The sequence below is a fragment of the Stegastes partitus genome, unplaced genomic scaffold, assembly GCF_000690725.1.
Source record: "Stegastes partitus isolate 25-593 unplaced genomic scaffold, Stegastes_partitus-1.0.2 Scaffold18, whole genome shotgun sequence".
Taxonomy (NCBI): Eukaryota; Metazoa; Chordata; class Actinopteri; family Pomacentridae; genus Stegastes; species Stegastes partitus.
The window spans coordinates 1,224,975-1,243,775 of NW_007577749.1; the positions used below are offsets into that span (position 1 = coordinate 1,224,975).

At 39.7% G+C, this 18,801-nt stretch overlaps 1 protein-coding gene across 1 annotated transcript in view; it reads right to left on the minus strand.

The window, feature by feature from the left end:
- The window catches only part of vps13b (vacuolar protein sorting 13 homolog B), a 324,549-nt gene that overhangs the window by 295,946 nt on the left and 9,802 nt on the right, over positions 1-18,801 (minus strand). The window contains exons 4-5 of the mRNA XM_008292112.1: positions 6,985-7,102; positions 560-727 (exon numbers count right to left, since the gene is read on the minus strand). Of these exons, the coding sequence (XP_008290334.1) occupies positions 560-727; positions 6,985-7,102 (286 nt within the window). The remainder of the gene's footprint in view (positions 1-559; positions 728-6,984; positions 7,103-18,801) is intronic.

Genomic DNA, 18,801 nt, shown 5'->3' on the forward strand with positions numbered 1-18,801 from the left:
GCGTGCTTGTAATATTCCCAGAATTATTTCATTCTATGAACAGTTCCAGTAACTACTGTTGTAACCACTAATTGCTTAACCTTTTTGGAAAAGCACCCCGTAACAAGAAATCCCATAGTGATAACAATAACTGATATCGGCTATTTGTATAATCACTCATTGCTTCAAGATATGTTGGTAGTTCAAGTTTAAAATAATTGTAATTCTCTGGCAGTGATTAAAGAAATAAAGGAGGCCTCTATCAGACACTACTTTATCAGAAACTACTAGGAGGGAATGACTATAGAGTAGGTCCACAAGTTACTAACAGCAGTAGTACAGCAGTTACTAACTACGACTACTCAGGCTGTGTGGTTTATCAAGAGTGTAAAAATAAGACTTCTCTGGCAGCTTATATTAGACATTCAAACAAACAGTCACATTCAAACTTGTCTGCTATTACTGTTTGACCTCAGTTTGAACTAACAAAATGAAACACTTACTGTAGTCTATAGATTACTGTCTCAGTGGATTTACTGGTTAATCCTACAAGCTAGGAATGTAAGCAGCTATTGCTCACCAGTGATGTCCATGAAGGCCCTCTCCCACATATCATCCACAGTGTAACACTCTGCTGAGGTAATGTTGACTGACAGCACAATGTCATCTTCCACGTATTTCAGGATCAGGTTGTTCACCACAATGTTCACGTTGTTCACTACACGTCGGATCAGACTCTGCACGTAACCTACAAACACAAAGGTGAACGTGGAAGTAACATGTTAAACTGTTCAATATGTACACATAAAAAAGCACACAAAAAACATATCTGATCAAAGAGATAAGCATGCACACAGTGAGCACAGTAGATATTTTAGTTTATATCCAATAACATATTAAAACAGATTAACTTTGTGTTGAGATACTGTCAAAGAATATAATCTAGAAAGGCATTTCCTTAAAGTCCAGGCCCAATACCACTGGCCCTTGCCATCCTCATGGGCTCGTAAATAAGAGGAGGTCCTGACATGTTATTTTTTGCCGCAGTCTATCCCTTAGACATGTACAGCGAAAGAAGCTAAATATCCATTAAAAAAACATTTTTATACCTCACCCTGCATGAGCAGCTCTACAAATCCTGGGTGAATTTATGAACCTCTGAAGGGCTCTCCTCTCCTCAGTTTCAAACTCCTGTTTAACCCAAAACTATGCACATGCTGCCTTAAATATATCCCTCCCAGTCCCATTAAACCACTGAGAAGTCTGCGTGTTCATTTAAACATAAACAGGCTTCGTTGCATGAACACACACATCCATTCACACATAAAAATACAGGACTTTAATATACATATTTATACAACATAGAGTTATTGAAGGCGCATTAAAATGCTGGTACAACAAATGCCAAGAGTTACAGTAAATTACACAATCTGCCAGTGGTGAACATTCAATACACATTCAATTATAGTGTTATCCCTCAACAAGTGTAGGTCAGCACATATGGAAATGTATTGTAATAGATGATATATGACAAGAATATCGATAGGGACTTTCAACTTTTGTAGTGAGGAAGAGCCAAAGCAAAAGACGTCAGTTTTAAACAAATGAAAACAAAAACATACACATTTTAATTTCTTGAAGGTGAAAGGTGGGAGGATGGCACCTTGGTTGAAGAGGTGAATGAATGTAGTAACCAAAAGCAAACAGGAGAGAAAAAGCAGCCTGGCAGATTGAGTTTCAACAGAGCTGAGGGAGCCATCCTGCAGTGTTACCAGTACCTCCTAATGGCCACAGTGACGCCCAGAAACAGAAGCTTCGCAGGAAAAACATACATGGTAAGGTCATTACTCAACAAAGTAAGAAAGAACTTAAAATATTACAGACAGGGGAGTTTCTACCATAAAATATGAAAATATACAGCAATAAATCCTCCTAACCACAGGACCAATGGCATTATTCATTCCTCCCATGTACTGTTAAACACAGTCACTACAAGTTAAAACATATAAAGCTTTAATGCTTTTCCCTTATTTTCCAAACCAAATGTTTTTCTTCCTGTATCTACATGCCTGGCCCTGGGCATAACAGAACCGATAATTAGGCAGAACTAAATGGTGCTGTTGATGAAAATATTTATATGAATTGGTTAACTGTTCTGCCACTTGTACACAGGCCCGACTACGTATTAGCATAATCCAATTGACAAAATTCTCATGAGTTTGCTGCCTGACCAAACAGAGTGGCAGGAAGAGAGGATGACATAATATAAACTCAACTCATAAACGCAATGTGTGTTCGTGACATTTGTGCGTGGCCTTGCATGCATGCATGTGCTTGTCTGAGTTTGAGTGTGCGCTTGGCTGCTTTCTTGTATGCATGAATGTGGCTGTGCGTGTGTGTATGTGTGTGTGTGTGTGTGTCTGTCTGTGGTTCTGGGGTCAGTCAGAAAGCTGGTTGCACCTGCAGCCTGGGCAGTAAAACCAGCACTTTACCCCCTGCTATTTCCCTCTCTGGATCTAATTTACCCATGTCAGGGTGTCTTTCTTTCCCTTTTGCACTCTCTTACACTTGTTATACCTCTTCTTGCCTTGCACCAAGTCCAAGGTCTCAATCCATCTCTCTGCAAACCATCGCACTGCTCTGAACTTCTGTAAACAATTGACACAGGCAGCACCTGTGCTGCGGCCCACAGGGAAGAAGCCCACTTAAAACAGTTCAACCATAAAACGACTGGAAAAACCAGCTCCTTTATGTGATCTAAGTGCTCTCTTCTGTGCAATACAGGAAAGAAACACTATACTGTACATGCTCACCATTTTTCTTGTATATGGAAAGTATTAGCAACTATTAGCCTTGCCAGTTATTAGCCATGGAGAGAAAGACTGACGTCCATCAGACAATAAATACACTGTAAGGTGTTCCTGTGATGTCGTTAATACAGCTAGCAGTGTAACCAATGGAATACATACAGTGGCTAAACTCAATAAATCTGTTTAATTTTTTAATCTTTTATCTGCAAAACATAAAACAAAATAGCATAAACAAAGTCATACAAGGATCTCATATCTACCCTGGCAATAAAAGCCACCTAATTATGCTAAATTCGATTAGCTTTAGGGTCTCTTATAGCAAAATGGTAGATTCACAGAACCAAACCATGCATGGTACAGCAGGTCTCCAGAACAGAAGAAAGCTCCAGCTGGAGAAAGCTCCAGCCTTTACCAGGATAGGATATTCTCTATCCATAAGTAGTATTTTCCAGTAATACCAGAACAGCTGCTGTATTTATTTTCTTAGCAAAGACCCCAGTACCAGGACAGCAGTAGCACTGGACCATGGATTTATCTCAAGAGTGTGTTTGCATTATAGTACATGCAACTCTCAATCTCCTTCAGTCACACGCACACTCGCACAGGCATGCATGCATGCACAACACTCAAAGCAACATAAGCACATTCACATATGAGACATAAATGTAAGCGTATGTAATTACACACTTGTCCAGATTCAGATTCAAATTCAGATTTGTTTTATTGTCATTGCAACGAGTACAATGCAACGTAAGGTGCAGTCCTTTCAGTGCAAAAAACAAAAATATAAGAACTTTGAAGAACAATAAAAACTTTGTAAAACACTATATACAATATAAAAGAAATATATATATATATATAAAACAATCAAAAAGAACTCTATATACAAGATGAAACTAAATGAAATTAAATAATGAGCAGCGTATATTGCACAGAGTGGATATTGAGCAGAGGTAGTGGAGTTGTCCAATGTTTTTGTGTGTTTTGGATAAGCTTAGGAAGGGTTACATCACACACCAAGTTCGGTGTTAAACAGCTACATATAACCTGCCGACTTGTCCATTGATTTTGATTGACTGTAGCAATCGGTTTCAAAAATCTACAACCCATCAGTCAACATTTTTGAGGATCTGTCTGAAGATCAACTGCACTATGTTTGGAACAAAGACTGAAACAAATTGGGTCTGTAAAAATGTTTGAAATCTTTCCATAAAATCCAAGATGGCGATTGTATTGATTAGGCTGACATGAGTCGGCATTGGGATCTCCCAAAAATAGCAAAAAATATTTGCTTAAGCAAACACATCAGTATTTTTACGCAAAACACATTTATCTTACTGCAGTGCCCCTAGCAGTCAAAATCTTTGTACTTTCTCAAAACAGTGTCCTAAATCCAACAAGTTTGATGCATAGCTCTTGTATTGCTGAGATATGACCTTACTCCTGTTTGCCAGCTTTACTGTCAATTTTGATTGGCTATGATGGATGGACACCTTCAAAACTCAAAAATCCATATGAAAATTTTTGTCTGCACTTTCGAGAGAAGTTGATGGCATCGCCGTATATACGATAGTTTTCCTGTTGCAACGTCTCAAACATGTCACATGACTATATCACACCAGTGTGACGGCGGACCTCTAAGGGTTCAATTAGCATTTTGGTAAGAGGGCGCAAGCCGAGAGTATGAGGGCGCAGGCGCCCCTGTAACATTATTTAGTGAATGGGTGTGTATGCTGCTTGGCTGCTTGTCTCCTAATGATGCCCAAATAGGGAAGGTATGTCTGCTACCACAGCTGCATACAAGCTTCCTTTACCTAAAGATGCTGTCATACTGTGACGACTGTAAAGAGAATGCTATTGCAAATAATAACATCTGTTTCAAGGCAGAAGTACGGCTTCTCATCCACCCAACTTACAGGTACCAGGCTTAACCTAGTATCAAAGAGAGACTTGCCACTATTAAATCTCTTTGAAGTCATATAAAACAAAACACATTTTCAACAGTGTGAATAGGGCCAAAGCAGAAATCCCTTACCAGATAAATGTGGTTCTCACAAACGGTGGCCACTGGTCCCCCACAAGCAGCAGTAAACATAATCACTCACAGAATCGCCCAAGGTGGAAGCACTTGGTCTTTGGTCTTTGTGTGGCTACCAATCCCATGGCATATGAATTAACATCCCTATTTTCCACCACAGGGTGAACAAGTGGGATAAATTCATTCAGTATGTGAGAGCTTAGGGCCAAATGATTGGATAATTGCAAGTGGCTGCCTTTTGGTGTCGCCGTGTTTTGTTTTGGTTATTTTGAAGAGGATGGGACAAGACGCAAAACAGTGGTTTGTCAACATAGATGCTGACGAAGAGGTAAGACTGGCCATTGACCTATGATGGTGTGAATGCTAACACAGGTCTTCCTTAACTTGAACAGAATTGCACATACTGCCACATAACAATAGCATCTATCTACATCTGTCTGTGTCTGGAACTGCCTTCTGAGGCAACAGCATTGAAATGTAACTAACTTCATATTTCAGGAAGCATACATGTGGCTTTAAAAAGGATGGCGGCCAGACAAGAGAAGCCTCAATCCCCTGTTTCTTGTCCAATCCGAGTCTTCTAAAGTAGATTTATACATACAAAGGCGTACAGAGAAAATTAATATCATCGTGAATTTGTTCTTGCAAGAGCCTTTAAAACATGCTTTTGATTGTAAATAATAAAGTATCAATTAACCACAACAGCAGAGCAGAAAATGTGCCTGAGCCTGTAAAAATACACTTTTTTCCCCCTAACTCACAACAATGACTAATCACCTGGAATTGTTGGTGTGGATCCTTTTTGAACAAATAACTAAAAGTGTGTTGAAGTGTCTGGATGCCAAAGGACAGCAACATCTCTCTCCATGTTTCTTTTCAACAAAATATAAAAAGTCTACAAAATTACCTGTGTGCACTGCTGTGCTTTAACCTAAAAAAAAACATCTTTTAACTACATTAAATACTCCTGACAGGTTTGGCATGTATCTTATTCTTAGAAAAATATCCTCTGCCTGAGTCATAGCAGGTTAGTTTTACCTCATCTACCTTTTAACCTCTACCTTTTAATTAGGAAGGCAGGGATTATGGCATTCATCTGCTTCCTCACGATTATTGAGGTGCTGCAACCTCTGACCCCAGAGTTGTCTCTACAGCCTGTAATGGGTTGAAACAAGGACCACTGGTGGAACAGTGTGGGGTGTGCACATATATAAACACAGACGCACTAAAAATCCTACCCACACAAAGCTACACATAAGCACATACTCGCACAGAAACACACACCTGGGAGATCTGTTGGAGGCAGGCCCAAAGGGAGATGCTGGGGTGTGAGGCACCCTGCTTTAACAGCTGGGGATAGATATTATCTCATAACATCAGGCCTGGAAATGGATCCTCCCCAGATACAACCGGCCAGGAGTGCAAGTTCATACATTCATGAATACTAGGGCTCTGGGAGTAAACCTTTGGTTGTTGGACTGACCTAGCTCTTACGGCTCAGGACCCCCACCTCTCTCGTTTCTTTTTCTTCATTTCGACTCTCTTAAAAGCCATATCTTTTATTTATATTTCAATTTCCCCCACAGCACCTTCTTACTTATGTTGTTTTTGCTATAAAGTGTTGCCACGCCTCTGTAACTTGTCATTGGTTCAAATTTTTTCCCCCACAATTTTGGGTCTGGGAGGTTGTAACGTACATTATATGCTGAGTAGCAGTTTGAGTATCTCAATAAAACGTTATACTTGTACATATACTTAAGTAAGATTCAAATACTCTGAAAGCATAAACATAAATAACCCTCATCAGCCAATATTAGGTCTGTGTAAATTACTTTTAAAAGGCCATTATCCATTCACAATCAAACAAGACCATTCTTTGTAAAGTGAAGTGAAGTGCTGCAGCTAAGTCGACATGGCATCCATGGCCCTGTAGGAGGCATGTGGTCAAGTGGCCTTGTTGATAAGAGCCATCACTGTGTGATTTATCACAGACACATCCCCCATGCTCACTCTAGCTGATTTACACTGGTGAAAAACACGTGCTCCAGGACTCATACCAAAATCCACATTTCTCACAGTGTAAACAGGTGTTACAATCTGGTCATTCTCCGAGCAGGGACGTAGAACAGTCTCACTGGGCCCTGGGTCATCACTCACCTGGGGGCAGGTCAGGGTCAGTAGGTGCAGCCTGCTGGAGGCGGCGAGGCTTGGCCACAGCCTTGGAGCTGTCTGAGACACTGCGGCTGGTGGAGCTAGAGCCGCTGTCGTGGTCATCCTGGTGGAAAAACAAACAAAAACGCCTGTGAGGACAGAGTGGGAAGTAAACACAGGGATTCACAGAGAAGTCTACAGGCCTTAAGTTCACTCTGACAATTATTACCAAATGAAAGTAGCTGATACAAGAGAGTGTAGTGATCCTAGTGTCTGCAAAGTAATTTTTGTACCAATTAAGCTTTGATTATTTACATTTTTATGCACTTACTGCATTGTCCGGCTTGTATTGTCTAATTTTCAATCAAAGTAACCATGCTAAATTATAAAATCATGAAAAACTGTTATCTTTATCTGGTTATTGAGGGTAATCTAACTACTGTAAACTGAGTCTCTGCCCTCCTGTACGGCTGTGTGTGTAATGAGCAGGGGAGTGATGAGGGGAGCATATACCATACACCACTGTTTCTGAGCCATAAGCTACCCCTTACACCAAACCTTCCCACTAACCTTCCTCCCATCCACATTTACCAACCATCCCCGTGGCCTCTACAAATAAACTCTGGTCCTTGAATGAGAAGGGTGAAGGTCTCTCCTCCACAACAACACATGTCATCTGCACTCAAGAGATCAGCAGCCTGTTAATCTCAGGAATGCAAGTACAAAATCTCTGTGTGTTTATGTGTGTGTAGGATTGATGATGAAATGGACATCCCCTTCAGAGATGAGCCTGAAGATAAACAAAATGAGCCAAGATACGGGGTAAGGAGGTTATTTATTGGTTCAGCCTGTAGAGTGCCTCGGGCTAGTGGGTGCTCAGTAACTAAGACATGAGGTACAATTAAAGCAACAGAGACATGGGGAGAAACTGTCGAGAGGTCAAGAGATTGGGGTTAAAGGGCTAAAGCCAAGGACTTTGACTAGATATACAGTTTTAAGTCAAGTTTAGCAGATTCATAAATGCACAAAAAAGGAAGTAACAGGGAGTTCCCGTGTTGATCTTGTTGATACTATTTCAATATTTCTACCAATTTGTTTAAAATCTCTCCCAAAGCTTAAAGCCCAGAACCAAAGCTCTCACATCTGATGTCATCAAGTGACAAACCCTGGAGAAGCTCCATTAACAATAAAGAGACTGACTTTGTGGGCTTGTAAAATTTCTACTGGCAGATTGTCACCTTCTCCAGAGGATCTTGTTGTCTTGTTGCCAATGTTTAGGATGGATTTGCATGCTCTCAGCTTTGGATTCGACCGTTCATAATGGAACTAAAAGTTGTCAAATCTGTTTCTGTATGCAGATAAGAAATATTTGTCCAACTTACAACAGCAGCCAACTCGGCCGTAAAAAAAAAAAAAAAACTCTATCCTTTTAAAAACAGCAATTTGGAACATAGGGGAGCATAACTAAAAATAATGGTAACCATAAGTAAAAATTAAAGCATGGACAACATACTATGACTACACAGCTAAACAGCTAAAGTTACCACTACTCTACAGCTACTACATATATTACCAAATACCTCATATTCACATTCATGGTAGAAACAATCCTGGAACAGAGCGTGGTAGGAAGAAATAGGGAAAAAAAATATTAATGTACAAAAAGAAGAATTCTATAAAAGGTGGGTACAAAACAAACCAAACATTACAAACATTCTCAAAATTGAGAAGTCGGAGAAAAGGTAGAGAAAGAAGAGTGATTTAACACCCAGTATGGCATTGATTAGGGGTTACTACAGCACTGTAACCTTTTCACAGTCAGCCTGGGTGGTAAGTTAGTCACATAATTTTGACAAAGAAAGGGGAGATCACATGTGTTTAGCATTTAAGTGTCTCAGGAGTCACCCCTTATCCAGACTAATGTAAACACAAAAGGTGTCAAAGCCAAATATATTTGGCTACTCCATGCACACACACCTCATTCACAAATACTTAAATAAGCGAATGAAAACCCATAGTCACAACTTCCAGGAAAATCACATGCTGTACATACTGTATATACATGTACCCCACACAATTAACACTCTTTCCCTGGTTCTGACACTATTTAATGACAATGAACCCCTTTTTGTCTTTGTGGTTGAGTAATGAAGATTTGGTTTTAAACATAGTTTGCATAATTTGAGCTGTGGACACACTGACAGAGACGCAAGTATCCCCAGTGCGGTAAAGTAAACACGCAATAGCCAAAAGAGACGAGAGAGGCTTTGGCAGAAATATTTACACTTTACTTCACTAAGGGCCGAGGCAGTAGAGCTGCACCATGCAAGCAGTTTTTTCCTCATCAGTGAGTGGTGGGAATTAGTAAACAGAGAGGATGGAATAATAAATACTTCATCAAGGTTCCAAAGAGTAGAGATTGGCATATAATAAGATAGAAATTTGTTGCTCATTATTCACACTTAATCTGGAAATTTGTCATCACTTCAAAAGTTGCATCTGTAATATTTAGCGGTATTACATACAAAAAGACGGAAAAAATGACTGCTTTTTTAGATTAGGTAAATTTATAATGAGACACACTCACATGTTGCAGTGTTTAGTTTACATCACAATACAAGAGTTGAGCACATTAGAATTAGAAACAGTCTCCCTCCCTGTAGACTTTCATATCTATACCTAAAGGAATGCATAGCCCCGCAAGCCAAGAGTACATTGAGTTCAACAGCTTGAACTGCCACTAAAGAACAAGACTGCCAAATTTGGAAGTAGCGCAATTAAGCGCTCAATGTCACCGTGGGCAGTGTGCAATTCTCCAGAGGCGAAAAATGCCTTTTCAGAGGGAAGCCCTGGGACAAATGAAGTCTGCCTCAGCTGCTGCCGGGTAAACTGATCCTTCCAATGCCATGGCAGGGCACAGGACAGGGAGGGAGGGAGGGATGGAAGGGTAGAGAAGGAGAGAGACAGAAGGACCAGGAAAAGGGGGGCTGCTTCCCCTGCAGGCATGTCAACTCAGCTGTTGACCAAAGATGATGGTAGTTAAAAAGGAAAGAGAGAGACAAGAAACAAAGAGATAAGTGGAAACAATAACAAAGTAGGAGAAAGTGAGCCAGCAAGGCCAAAAGTAGTTGAGAAGCATTAAGAGTGAATGAGAAAATGAGACCAGAACAAAAGCACAGAAAAATGAAGCAGGGCCCGTCCCTGTGAGTGACAGGCGAGGGGGACCCCCTACTCAGAGGGTAAGTGGGCACCAGTGGAGGGTTAGGGCACAGGAAGGCCAGACATGACCTCTGTGCCCCTGCAGACGTCTGGCTCAGTCAGGGACCAGGACACAGTGTGTTGAATCTGTCTGAAGGGTCAACTCATATGAGCTGCGCAACACATTAGCTAAACCCCACCACCACCTCCAGCTATTAGGAACAGCACCTCTGCAGATACTCAACACAGTTTGCCTTGTAAAAATAAACGAGTTATAACCCACAGATACTATAAACCAGTAACAACATAACAGCCACTGACAATGTAATTTATATGTAAACTGTGATGTTAATAAGTAAAACTTGTGGAGGAAAAATTCAAATATTTTTAGCAGGTCATTTTAAGTCATTTCAGGTCACGTCAGACTCTGTTTTTCTAAGCATTGTTGACACTGCTTCAGTTAAAACTTTAACATATTCTTTAAAATAATTTTAGCTTACTGAAAATTATATAAGCATTGTAGCATAAGCTAAAACAAAAGAAAACTGCCAGGTTGTTTTCACAGCCTAATGCATATTTCAGAAAAAATAGACTTTGGCATTTTATTTTTGTTGTAAGTATTTTTATTAATTTCCGTTTAACACACTGAAAAAAAATGTTGGCAGGGATTAGCAGCTGACTACCCTGCTTGCCTGCAACTGCCTGATCTTTCAAACCCAAACATTTTTAAAACTGGTAAATTTCACACAGTTTCAGCAGATTAATGGGAGCATGCAGACCATTGCTGGATAAACACACTCTCTGTTATTGTTGTTTTTCCTCTGCAGGTTGCTGGCGAACTCATGCTGACATCAAAGCAGCAGGCCTGGAGATTGGAGGCCAGGCAGGGAAGGGCGAACGCCTATGGAGTGAGAAAATAAATGAAGGAAACCCAATAGCTCCTTATCTTAGGCAGACCTCCTCCTCCTCTATATTACTCATATACACATACAAACAAAGTCACACTCTGGCTATGACAAGCAGAAGCCCTGTCCCCCATGTCAGGATCCAAAGAGCAACATCCAGCAATCAAATCTCTTCCCCATTTCTACAAAAAACACTTACAGACAACATGTTTTGCCATATGACTTTCTTCAAGCCTAATAGAAAACCCTCTCCAAAACTGGCTCCCAGTGAATCATGGAGTACACTGTGTATGCGAGGAGTTTCAACATTACTGAAAACACTCACCGCTAAATTGATACACACACTCAGCAGAGAGCAGACTCTGTTGCTCCTGAAACAGTGCCTCTGTTCTCAGTGCTGCTAGTTCTCATTTCTCCTCCTCATGTCAGCTTGCTCTAACAGTTATTGTTCCTTCATCTAACTGAATTCCTTCTTTGCTATCACTTTATTCATTTTCGCTTCTGTTCATGTTTTATTTTCTTTATCGGTAATCTAGCTTGTCATTGCCATCTTCGTCCATCCACTACTTCTAAAGCTTCTCATTCCACCGATAACCAGCTAGTCTCAAGTTTGTTTTAACGGCGATGACCTTAGTTCTCATAACAATGATTTACAGCTGGTACAAAGAGGAACAAGACATGAAAAGGGGCTCAGTGCTTCAAACATACTGTCACAGTTTGGGATGGTTCCAGTAACGTCAAATGGAATGCAGCCACTTTTTTACACAAGCTGCTTGAACCATTGATGACAACCCAACTGGAATTTCAGCTAAAAAGAACAGAGCTCATCACAGTTGACTCAGATTACCTTCTCTTTAACGTCCCTGGGCTTCAAACACATCCATCAGCTCAGCTAAAAATTAGCTGCTAATGGCTTTTTAATGAAACTGTAACAAATGTAGTAAGCTATTTTACCATGATTAAAGACAGGGGGTTCATTTTCTCCTCAGAGGTAGAGTACAGAAGGCTACTGCCAGCTACAGCGGTAGGGACCATATTTCACACAATCTCCCCCACATTCAAAACATTCAGAAATGAGCGACAGACATACACTAAAGACAAATAGTTGCATCCAGCGCCACATAGAAATGTATGTGCACAGTCTCACACACAGCCTAAATGTAAAGACACATACTCTAAAAAACACTGTAGAGCCATGCAGCTGGAATCCATGGCAGATTGGAGGGATTAGAGCCTGAAATTAGTCCAGATGAATATCACATTGTATGACATTCTGAATAATTATCTCAATGAAAACAGCTCATTACAAAAATGTGGTCTTCCTCTCTATTTCCTCCTTTATTTCAGCAACTAAATCCATTACTGGGAAAGAAAGTCCTTATTTAGAGTGGATATACTGCACAAACTAAATACTACAATCCTGAAATGTACTTAACGTTGTGTAGGATATAAACTGAAATGGCACATTCTTTAGTCATCTTTGTCTAAGCACATAAAGTGTGAGTCAGAGTTACTGAAGCACACGTTGTGTGACACACAGCACGACTTACAAAGCTGTCAACAAAAAGATATAGCTACTTTCATGCTTTTGGATATGTTTTATAAATGTTATTAAAAAGCAACAATGAATCATTTTAAGCACAGATACTTAACGTACACATACAGACAATGAATGTGCTGTTTCTGCGTAAAAAGTATTTGTAGAGTCAATTTTCTTTTGTGAAACCACACACTACAACTCCACTATCAATTCTGGTACCAACCGATGTGAATCCAAGCCTGGTTTGCTGAAAACTCTTAATTTTTTACAGTCAAAGAAATGATCTGTAATGTGTTTTTAAAAGCTTCATGTAACTAGTACAACCACAACAGAGAAACAGAGTTGTGGGATTTTTTGAAATCCTTCAAAGGGGGAGAGGGTTGTTTACAAGGTCGGTAAGAGCATAAGTGTTACTAAGCACATTTTATCCCTGCAAACTGTTACAATGAAAGCATTAGGTTAATTTGACAAGCAAACGCCTTCTTTCTTTCAGAAGCCCAGAATTTTAGCATGTTCATTAAAGAAGCAGAGCAGGGACATACAAAAGATTCCAAAGTATCTGCCAAAAGGAGAGTGCATAATTATAAAACTATTTAATTCCAAAGCGGGAGGAATCACAATGACACTGGTGATGTCATGCTGGAGGGCTCTGCCAAGAGTGCCTCCACTGTACCCAAGCAAAACTGGCTGTGTTTAATATCTGAGTCCAACATGCCCAGAATAACAACAAAGACAAACAGGGATCCCAGTTACAGAGGAGACCCACAGGGAGAAACAGGAGGCTTCTGACTTTGGAGTATTTCATGTGGATGTCTTGTACAGCCGCTGTCTGTGTATTATCCGTATCCGACTATTGGTTGCAGTTTTAGTACAGATCTATGACAGAGGCACAGCATAAGAACTGAACAACAAGGAGCTGAAATAGGTGCCACACAATAAAACCATCTTAACTGTGAAGAAACACCTTTATTGTTGTATAGAAATTTCAACGAAGGTCTGTCCTACAGCTTTTTCCTAACATGCTATAACTATTTATGACAAAATGTGACAAATTTAAGTGCATTTAACCTCTAGTCTGGATCTACTACTTCAGTGCTATTGGTTCAAACCCAAAGCCATTTTCTTTAGTCTTACAAGCAGCCTTTCACTAATACCAGCAGAAACCAACCTTGTGTTTACAGTACAGTAGCTGATGCTGCTCCAGTTTAAGTGTGCATAATTCTTCATTAATCTAATAAATCTCAAAGCCAGAGTATTCATGCATGAAATCGGTTTCTTTGTTACAAAATAGCTTTTTTTGCTGGTTATTTCCCCACAACAGTAAGCAGGTCAGCAGTAAGACATTACAAAGTAGAGGGAGCACTGGGGTCAGTCCTCTTTTATCCTCGCTAACAATGTTTGTTTTCCCAAATTTTTGTTCAAACAAAAGATTTTAAGTCATAGTAACTCCAATCCCAAGACTTGATTAAAAGCCAAGAACGAGGAATTCAGACAGGCAAGTGACTAGTCCTGATGTAGGTGCCGTGATGGAATTTGGAGCCAGGCTGAACAGTCTAGACCACTGTAATTTCAGTTGAAGCCCATTCAAATTTTTCTCTGTGACCTCTTGATATTTGTATACCAGTTCATGGTGGTGAACGTTTAGTGTTCAGCTAACATACTTAACTGTCACTGGTGAAAAGCTGAAAACATAAAGGAAAGAGAAGAATAAAGAAAGCGAAACAGAGCAAAAAGTGTGAAAACAGTGTTAGAAAATCAAAGATAAGAGAACATGAATCCAAGACAGAAAAGAAGAAAAAAAGGAGTGAGACAACAGGAAAATGGAGGGGAAAAAATCAAAAGAAAATGAGACATCGAGAGAGAATCGGAAAGAGGGAGAAATTGTTCCCGATTTAGATCTGAGAGGCTCTGGTCCTTCAGATGTCTCCATCAGCTAACCACAAGCTCAGGCTGAGCATGTGAGGCATGCTGCTTACGCTGGCACAGCTACCCCCTAATGCTAATAACTGCAATGTGTTAGCTACAATAAAACACTCCGCACAGACCCCTGACATACGCACTCAAAAAAAAAAAAAAAAAACGCACACATCTTAGTCGAGTCAATTACGACACACACAGGGGAATTCCCAAGCACCGAAATAGCATTAGTTCAGATCTGTTAATTTCTTATCTAAATAATTAGTCGTCCCCAGGTACTTGCCAACTGTTTATCAAAGAGTTAATCTATTTCAGCAAACCAGTATTTTTTTTCTGATATGAAAATAATTATTCATTGTTTCAAATGGTAAGGAAAATGAGCATTCCTATAGAGATGTGTCTTTTCATTTTGGTGAGTTGCTGACAACTAGTGGTCAGGACCTGATTTTAACATAAACTGACATTCATCTGTCAAAACAGAACCATCTCTTTTCTGAGCTTTTCCCATTATTTCATACCCAATATTAAGCACATTGTGCAAGATATATAAGTATCCTTCAAACAATGTAAGCACTCGCCTCCAAGAACAGTGCAGGCAGTGGCTGAGGCTACTCTGACAACTTAATTGCACATGTGAGGTGCAGCTGGAAGGCACAAACTGTAGAGGCCTAAGTGTTCTTGGAGAGCATCAATGTTCTGAAACCAGCAAGATAGAATAAATCAAACAGAGAGAAATGGGAGAAGACTTTCCGTCAATGTTGAGAAATACCAAAGCCATATCGCAGGAGCTTTGAGCACGCAAGCGGAATGCAGCAGGCATTATGTTTGTGTAGCCTTTATAGACTGGATCCAAAACAACTGAGGTACTGTCAACATCCATCAGCTTACTTGAGAGATGGAAAACTGTCAGCCGTACCTAACAAACAAATCACTTCAATTGGATGTTTGTAACATCTTGGATTTTTCCCTTCATCACTGTCTATGGTTTTCAGATCTCATACTCATTTCATCAGTTAAATAAAAGGAAGACGTTTCATTTCTGAACTTGTATAATTTGCATAATAAAACAATAAAACAAAAGGCCTGTCTCTGGTCGACATCCATAGCATAGTTCCCTGTTTTTTAAAATACAAATAAATTTAGAAATTGTAAAAATAAAAGTTATTGGAATTGATCGATATCAGCCAAGCAAGCAGCAGAGGAATAACCCTCTCTTACTGTGTTGAACTAGGTTGCTTACTGGACTGGCTGCTTTTCCAGTTGAAGAGCTTTTCTATTTAAAACTATATTAGAAATCTATGCATGCAATTCCGGAAGAGAGGACTTAAATATTTTAAAGGGACATGTTACAGTGCTGCAATCAAGCTCTAAAACAAACAAAAAAAAAAAGGTTTGTAGCGCTCCAAACATTAATAACAGAAAGCAGTTGCCAAACATTTCAGTTTTAATAAATTTGAAAATTGTTTTGTATCATTTATATCCATCCATTCATCTATTATCTATAACTGCTTCATCCTGTGGAGGGCTGGAACCTATCCCAGTGGGCATAGAGCAAAAGACAGAGTATACCCTAGGTCGGTCAATCACAGGTCCATAGAGAGTCAAGTAACCCTGTATGCTCACAATCACACCCACAGCCAATTTAGAATCACCCAGTAACCTATGCATGTCTTTAAACAGTGGAAAGAAGCCAGTGCACCCAGAGAAAACCCACACAAGCACATGGAGAACATGCAAACTTCACAAAGAAAGGCCCCAGTCGCTTATATCTCTGCAATGTTGTATTTCTACTAACCAGCCTCCTGTATCGGTCTTCTGTTTTGTCAACTTAAATGCAGCTCAATTACAGGATGTAAATTCAACTATGATCTGGGTATTTATTATATTTTCAGCCATCTATACAAGTTTTCTACTTAATCACCTTTTCTTCTCTCCTTCACCATTTACAGTGACATGTTGTGCAACTATTCATGGTACATTCTTCTTCTCTTACCCACACATTATAGGGGCCCAGACTGGCTAAGATAAGGGCAAACATTACCAATACCGGCACACACTGGGGCAAATGAAATCAGACATGTACACCAACATTCGGGGCAGAGTGAGTCTGAAACAAACTACAATCAATATTATGGCGTTGCAAATCCAAGTCTTACCAAGGAAATGTGTTACAGATAAATTCTACTGTATATTTATCAATAGAATTGAATATCATCCTAGAAATAGAAAATATACCAAATAGCTTGCTACTGGCTAGCTCTGCAGACATCATTTTACTGAATAAAATGCGCTGCCTTGTCGTCATCATTTGTTAAATAATAGTGGAGTTATTAACAGGTCAAGAGGTGAGGGTCTGCTAAATGGGGTCACACTCACTCGGACATAACACACCGACCACATACAGCTTGTGTTACATGGAATCATACACATAGAGGCAACCAGTTACTTTGTTGCTCCTTTTTGTGACTTTCTGTCTCACTCAAAGAAAAAAAAACATCCAACATCTCTATAAATGAGGTTAGATTACATGAAGAGGAATATAAAGAAAATTGACACAAAACGTCTGACGGTTGTACAGAATCTAAGACACACATGAAATTAAACAAAGGAATGGAAGCTTGTTGTGGAAAATTCAACTCAAACATAATGATCACAAAACCAATGCTGAGTGGTAAACCTCTTCCCTAAACTAAAGTAATCACTTCTTATAGTGTCTGTTTAGATTTAAAGCTAATTAAACAGTCTTCCGAAATGCAACACAATCCTCCCAGATTTTCTGTTAGAAGAAAGTACTAATAGAGCGAACATTAGCCTTAATTGCAAGGTAATCGTTTCCCCAACTACAGTATCACCAGGAGCACCCAGCAAGTAATAGGCTCCATTGAGGGATTGCTCTAGTCCGGATGGCCTGAGAGCAGGGATTAAACTGTGGAGCAGCAGCATCCTGCCCAGTGTATTGATCACCACTTGACTCACTGGATGCAGGAAGCCACTGGGTTTAATTTTTTCCCCCAGCTGCTTTCCTGTGTCTGCAGACTGTCTGAGGAGCTGAAGTAAACTCATCCCACCAGAAACCCAAACTTTCACCAAACCTCAAGACAAAGCAGTGTAACGCTATGGTTTGTGCAGCTTTGGCTGATTCACAAGCAGTTTTGGCCGGGTACAAGGCCTTTTGCTGGAATGACACACTTGTGCATTGCCTGCTGCAGATGCTTTAAATCAGTTTGGAATGCCAAACATAGATCAGTGCAATAGGTCACTTTGTTGAAGAATTGAGTAAGAGGATAGATAAATACAACATAGTGAATTATCGTATATGATTGGTTTAAGTCCTAAAATGTGTTTTGATGGAAAATGTCTTGTTGGCCGTAGGACACACTGTATGACTACAAACATAAGTATTTTTCTCAGCATTAAACATAGACTTACTGACCAGAAAAATTCTGTATTATTATAACACTGAAACCTTCCTCACATTAAACAATTTTGTCACCAACTGGGTTTGCCAGAGGCCTCCAACACCCTCATCTCTCGTCAGTCTTCTCCCCATTCACATCAGAACCAATCCATTTGTAATATCTCCCAATCTGGCTGATATAAAACAAATCATAGATATTACCAATTACTCTTACATGTATGTGCAACCCGTCCCCATTTAAATACAGAGGACAACGAGCAGAGCGCAAGTTTGCAAATGGATAATAAAACAAATAATTAATGTGCATTTTTTGGAGGAGTTCACAAAATTATCTGATGAATTATAAACAGTGGTAAGCCTTTGTCCTTATAGCAATAAAAATGTTGCCAATTTGTATGACAAAATACTAGCTGAATGCACAGTTACACCCAGGATTATGTACACCCATGCACATGTTGAGGTACAGTGAATTTTTTTTTAACCAATAGGTTTCTTTGGGCTTGAAATATCATAAGCAAGAGATGGTAAGACGTTGGGTTCGAGGTGGTACTACAAATTTTTAACTAGCCCTATGTTTTTTGGTTGTTTTTTTCTCCTTTGTTTGCCTTTTATTTGCATATTTACTAAAAATGTCATGCCCAGTCATCACTAAAGCATTTAATTGCCACCACAGCAACAGTCTTCAAGTCTTTGAGGTAGGAAGGGTTCCTCGCCATAACTCTGGTCTTCATTTCCTTCCACAGATTCTCAATGGGATTCAAGTCTAGACTCTAGATGGGCTGCTCCAAAATGCTGATTTTGTTTTCTTTTAACTATGTCTACACCAACATTGTATTGTTGGAAGG